Below are 6,347 nucleotides of genomic sequence, written 5' to 3'. Positions count from 1 at the left end.
CTGACAATAGTCTTTCATCAATTCATTAGGGGAAGAGTATCTTTTTGAGTCATGGATCCCACTGACAACTTAGAACAGTTCTCTTGTGGGTTTTAAACTGTCACAAAAAACAACCGCCCGGAGAAAACCTGCTTTTGTGACCCTCCAGGAGCAGTTTCCTAAGCTGCTTATGAGTCATGGGTCTTAGACTTTTGCATATTGGGGTGTCACTTTTTAAAGATGAATAATTCCAAAGCAAAGGATTCTTCACTTCAAGGTACAGAGATATCTTTTCACTTCTTCACTGGTGCAAGGGGCTTCTCATCTTTATCTCTGTTTAAGCATCTTATAGGATATTACTTAGTTCATCACAAACACCTTTGCTTAAATCTACATGCAGAACAATCATCTCCCCAAATGCATATCTTTCCCATGATTTAAAGGAATAACTTAAATATAGAGTTCATTTCCATGGCTCAAGTAAGAATAGAACAACCAACTCTTCAACCCTCTGTCCCAATAGTCTTTTCATTCTTGCTCTACTGACTTCAAGCTGTTGTTCTTTATGTTTACTCTGTCTTTTCTTACTCTCTCAGAGGAAGGGCCAAGCTCTGGAAGCTTCATGTTGCTAGGAAAGAGTTAAATCTGCTAGGAGTTTTTGTCTCTGTAGCTCATAGTGTTAGATGTTCAAGGCCGAGCTGATAAGGAAAAACTCACACAGAAACATTAGAGATTGGAGCACTCAGGCAGTCCAGAATCACAAAAAGACCCCAGGCAAGATCATAAATGCCTTCTCAGCCCACCCCTCGGTGTAAATCGGGGTGGCCTTGGCCCAAATGGTGCCCATAGCTCCCATCAGGGGCCCAGCAGAGATTTTTCTCTGCTCTGAGGAAATTTGAAGAAGTAGCTGTTACAAAACAGCAACCTCTCCTTCCCCCCCCTTCACCCCGGGAGCTGATGGAATCTAGCCAGGCCTCTGTGGGAGTCCAGGGCATTCCTTTGGTTGCCCTGGAGGGTCAGGGACCTGGGCAGGGAGGTCTGGGACCCCAGCCCAGAGCTCAGAGAGACACTGGCTTTGATTTCAGTCCATGGGAAAAACTTCCTACACTGAGAGAAGGTTTACAGGCCACAAGAATGTGAAAAAATAGTAGTTTAGCTTATCACAGGGTGAGGAAAATAGTAATTTTAGGTTCCTAGCATTGAAGTGAATGGGGACAAGATGGAGAATCTGGGGCGTTGTCTCCTTCTTCTTCTCCTTCTCCTTCCCTCACTCCATTGCTGCATTGACGTGGCACAAAGTAGTTAGTGAGGATTGGGTCAAAGTAAAGATGACCTTTTTAGTAATAGTGATAGACATTGGTAAGAAATAGTAAACAAGAAATACGTAGTAATTAGTATAAAAGATAAGGACAACCCAGCTCAGGGGGAGACGTGAGGAATCCATGCAGCTGCGAACATCTTGTCGGACTCCGAGGAAATTGTAAAGATAAGAAAACAATAAACGAAGTATGCAACATTGAAAAATCTAAACCTGAGAACTCCGTCTCTTCCTTCGGCTTGGCTCGGAGCTGTGCAGGGGAGCAAAGGACCCTGAAACCACCTGAATGTTGGGGTAAGCCCCCGACAACTGGCGTCCCTGACTGGTCAGAAACACCTGGCATTTCTGGGTGCATGACATCTGACTTTCCTGACTGGCATTCCTGAAAAAGGAGCGCCAAAAAGGGTCACAGCAACCTCTGCAGAAACATCAAAAGCTCCCAGAACATCAAACAGCCAAGCCACAACTCCGGAGAAGAAACACCTGTCTGGCCAGAACACCAGCTCACTCCAGTTTGTTCCAGACGACGGCTTTCCACTGGGCCCAGGAGCCCGTCACCCTGAGATCTGCTGGACGGAGATCCGGACACCTCTGAGACGAATTGGACCACAGCTGGGGAAAGTTTCACTTTGGTAAGACCTGTGAAATTCAGAACACACCCGCGCGATGGGGGGGAACTAGTTCCCAAGAGAAGAACAATAATATTAGAAAATCTAAAAGAATTGATATCAAAATATAATGCAGCGCTGAAAGATAAAGAGCTCGAAGCCCTGATGTTATGGTTCAAATGTAATTATTCACAATGTGAGACCCAGTCTCTTTTTGAGCCAGGTTTTTGGCGAGAAGTAAACAGAAATCTTTATGATAAGCCACACGAAAGCAAAAAATACCCGCAAAGCTTTATCAGCGGGGAGAATTATGTAGAAGTTATAACAGAATATAGTAGAGAGAGCTGCAGGGTTGGACAGCAGTCAGGCAAACAAAGGTAGTATAGCACAGAGCCAGGACAGAGAGCCATGCTAACTCCAAGGTCGATACCTCCCCCACGGGAATGGGAAGGGGGAGGGGGAAGAACACAGGTATCTCAAGGCCCAACAGAAACCTCGTCAGAAACCCCAAAATTAGTACCAGGAAAACCCAAGCTTTTAATACATCCAAGGGAACAGGAGGAATTTGACATGCTTTTCTTTGAAGCAGTCCCAGAACAAACCCCTCATTTATATAGAGAGGGAGGGGGGAGAAGAAGTCCACCGAGGAGCCCCTTCACGCCTCCGGAGTCCCCGTGCCGACACACTCCTCAGTCGCCGTTGCTCCTTTCCCTTCCCGTGGAAAAACCGGGTGCAGGTGGAGAGGACGGGGGGGGAAAGAGGCGGGTCAGGCGCCGTTGGAGCAGCGGGGGGGGCGAGACTGCGCAGGGGACAGAGGCTGCGCGAGGGACGGAATCTAACCTAACGCATCGAAATGCGGCGGGACGCAACGGGGCGCAACCGGAGGGTGCGGTCGGGAGACACAGACGCGGATCGCGACGAAAAGGAGTCCGCGGGAGGAGATTCTGGGGGCAGGGGGGACGAGAACCGGGCAGGCAGCTTGGTGCGCGCTGATGATGCAAGCTACGGGAAGCGACACAGCTCAAAATATCGCGTCGCGGAGCGCCGGAGGGAAGTGCCGAAAGCGGAAGTATCGAGCCGAGAACTACAGACCCCAGAAGGCTCAGCGGCCGGTCCAAGCGCATGCGCGGCAGGGGCAGGTAGAAGCCCAGGGCGCGCTCTGTTCGGGAGGGGGCTGATTCCGATGACGAAAGAGACCAGGGCGGGGCCTTGAGCGTCAGACGGGACGGGGTACCCCGTCGGATACCGCCGGGCCGGGGCTGGCAGGGGCGGGATGGGCAGTGACGGAGCGGGCAAGGGACGGGGCGTGGCCGAGGCGGGGAGAGCCTCGAAGGTACCACCCCCAGGCAGCAGGAGCTGCGAAGCCCAACCCTGCCCGTGGGCAAGTTGCCAATCCGTGAATCTCCTGTTTATGGAGAATCGTGGGCAGCTGCAGAGATGTTACGGATGGGGACGCGTCCGAAAATATCTCAGATTTTACAGGCTTTTCCAGAACTTAAAAGATACTTGAGAACTCCGAGCCCACAGAGGACAGTTGCCAGTGTGCCATCATCGCCGAGGGGCGGGGCAGAGAGGCAGCGGAGCACGGAGATCATCAGCCGCATCCACTGAGGCATCGGTTTGCGAGGACACACCCACATTGCATCGTTTTTTCCAATTTCATACAAAAAATCAACTTCTTCAGAACAGCATTCAAACAAAAACTGAGAGAACCTTTGCCGAGGATGAGGGATGAGGACGTTGTGGATGAGGACCGGAGATGTCAATTACAGATGAAGATATCATCAGAATCACAGCATCAGAGGGATTCCTGCCAGGAGAGTAAAGGCACTTGAGTTTACACGACAAGCTTCGTCATTTTTGTTATCTTGAGGACTTTATGAACAAGTTTTTTCGAAGGTTCACCTGAACAGCATTTCGCCACGACCCCCACGTCTTCTTTCTCTCAGATTTTTCTTCCAAGAAAGGATGTTTCAGAAAAATTTGAGGATGTTCAGCAAACTCTGATTCCTGTTCAGCGAGAGAACGAGAAAGAAAAAGAAAAAGAAAAGAAAAAGAAAAGAAAAGAAAAAGAAAAAGAAAAAGAAAAGAAAAGAAAAAGAAAAGAACTCGAGGAAGTGAAACCTTCAAAACAAGTGGGTCCTGAGAAAGATGAAGCAGCAGCAAAAAAAAAACAGGAAACAATTTCAGAGGCAGACACCGCACAGGCTTCTGCCAAGCCAGAATTTTGTCCAACAGACTGGACAGACATAAAGAAATTTGCATTGAAAGGGGATACACTTTCAATGGGTCCAAAGGGCATGGCTATGCCAGTGACATATGATGCACAGGATGCAAACCCAAGATGGGAGAGATTGGATCGTGAAGTCATCAGGGACTGATGAAAGCCGTTTGTGATAATGGATTGGGGTCTCCATACTTCAAACAACTTTTAAAAGGGACATTTAATATTTATGATTTAACACCATTTGACCTCCGATCCCTTGCATCCATGATCCTGAGTGACTCACAATTCATTCTCTGGGAAGCAAAATGGAGAAAAGTTTTTAAATGATTACAGAATAAAATACCAGGGAGGGGCAAATGCAGGCTTCACAGTTGCACAATTGGCCGGTGATCCACCACTTGACAGTGCAGCTCGTCAAGCCAGGTTTTTTCCTCGAGACGTGCTGACAGACATCAAGGATGCAGCCAGAAAGGCAATGGTGCAGATTCCACCAGCAGGAGTCACAGAAAGTCTTTTTACAGAGGTAAAGCAAGGTCCTTCAGAACCCTTTGCTTCATTCATCGATCGTCTCACACAAGCAGTGGACAGGCAAGTCACAGATGAAACAGTGCAGTCACATTTGATCCGGTGTCTTGCATTTGCAAATGCCAATTCAGAATGCAAGTGTGTCATCAGTGCGATACCAGGCCAACCCACCATGGCAGAAATTCTAGAGGCATGCAGCAAGGTGGGGACACCACAGCACGTTGCAGCAATTTTAGGAGATCATGTGGAAAAAGCTGTCAAAGAAGCATTTGCAAATTTTCAACAAAGACAGTGTTACAAGTGTGGCAAACCAGGGCATTTCAAGAAGGACTGCCCACAAGTTACAAACAATGCAGACTCATCAGATCATTGTCCGGCATGCGGGAGGAAGAAGCATCGCCCTGCAAGAAACAATGTGAGTGGAGGAACTCAGTCGGGAAACTCCAGAAGGAGCGCGAATCGTCAGCACGCGACGACACAAGTGATGGCGATGACTCAAGAGCAGGCTCCGCAAGGGGGACAATCATCGGGGAACAGCATTCTGACACCCTCAGCAGGACAATTTGTAGGATCCCCAGCGATCCAGAGTTACTACCACCAGGGGCGCAATGCGACTTGGCAACTTCCAAAGTGATATGCTTTTTGGATGACAATTATACAGTGATACCCACGGGTGTCACTGGGTCCTCGTGGAAGAGGCAGGACTTTCTAATTATAGGTAAGGACAGAAGCAGTGTTTTGGGACTTGTTATTTACCCTTCTGTCATTTCAGCAGATCACAATGATGAGTTGACAGTTTTAGCGAAGCCTCATCAGCTTCCATTGATCATTCCCCCGAACACCTCGATTGCCAGGGCAATTGCATTGCCACCCCATGCTGCAGAACAAGTCTTGCCAGTGCTCCGGGAACAAGATCCTCCTTCAGGTGAGCACATGGAGGTTCATGCCTCCTGGGTGAAACACATAGGCCGAGACAGACCAATTCTCATCTGTGAATTGACCCAAGGTGAAAAAACAATCGCAGTCAAAGGGATGCTCGACACGGGGGCGAACGTCACAGTAATTTCGTATCTTTTTTGGCCCAAGAATTGGAATTTAATTGCTCCCCTGAGTCCTCTTTCAGGCATAGGGGGGAACACCTTGTGTCTGCAGAGTGAAGATGCGATTGTTGTCTCGGGGCCAGGAGGTAAGACTGCAATCATTCGCCCATTTGTTGTGCAAAGACCCATCACAGTGTGGGGAAGGGACATTTTAGTGCAATGGGGCGTGAGGTTGGAAGTGGATTTTTAGTGGGGGCCACTGTGACACTCACCACTTTGAAATTGACCTGGAAAACAGACAATCCTGTCTGGGTGGATCAGTGGCCCCTCGAGAGAAAAAAATTGAGTGCTCTCAAAAACTGGTCAGGGAACAATTGGAAAAGGACACATTGTACCAACAAACAGTCCCTGGAATTCCCCAGTTTTTGTCGTTCGCAAGAAAGGCCCCTGGCTCATGGAGATTGCTTCATGATCTCAGGAAAAATCAATGAGGTCATTGAGGAAATGGGACCACTTCAGCTGGGGGCTTCCATCTCTCTCATGATTCCGAGAGATTGGCCACTTGTGATCATTGATCTCAAAGATTGTTTTTTCAACAGCATCCCACTTCATCCGATGATGCATTCCTCCGATTGCCTTTTCCCTCCCAA

The 6,347-nt window shown here is 48.5% G+C and overlaps 1 protein-coding gene across 1 annotated transcript; it reads left to right on the top strand.

Moving 5' to 3' along the window:
• The first annotated feature begins 4,489 nt into the window (after window positions 1-4,489).
• Window positions 4,490-5,984, top strand: LOC120764913 (uncharacterized). Its single transcript, XM_040089049.2, has 2 exons — window positions 4,490-5,582; window positions 5,781-5,984. The coding sequence occupies exons 1-2, from the start codon at window positions 4,790-4,792 to the stop codon at window positions 5,945-5,947; spliced, it is 960 nt and encodes a 319-aa protein (XP_039944983.1). The 5' UTR covers window positions 4,490-4,789; the 3' UTR covers window positions 5,948-5,984.
• Window positions 5,985-6,347: the final 363 nt, after the last annotated feature.

The sequence above is a fragment of the Hirundo rustica genome, chromosome W (genome assembly GCF_015227805.2).
Source record: "Hirundo rustica isolate bHirRus1 chromosome W, bHirRus1.pri.v3, whole genome shotgun sequence".
Classification (NCBI taxonomy): Eukaryota; Metazoa; Chordata; class Aves; order Passeriformes; family Hirundinidae; genus Hirundo; species Hirundo rustica.
This window is presented reverse-complemented; position numbering and strand designations above follow the sequence as displayed.

Bases quoted from the DNA above. Each gene is read 5' to 3' on its own strand.
- LOC120764913 (XM_040089049.2), top strand. From the start codon at position 4,790: ATGCAAGTGTGTCATCAGTGCGATACCAGGCCAACCCACCATGGCAGA. The intron at 5,583-5,780 runs GTGAGCACATGG...GTCCTCTTTCAG, and splicing joins GGAACAAGATCCTCCTTCAG to GCATAGGGGGGAACACCTTG.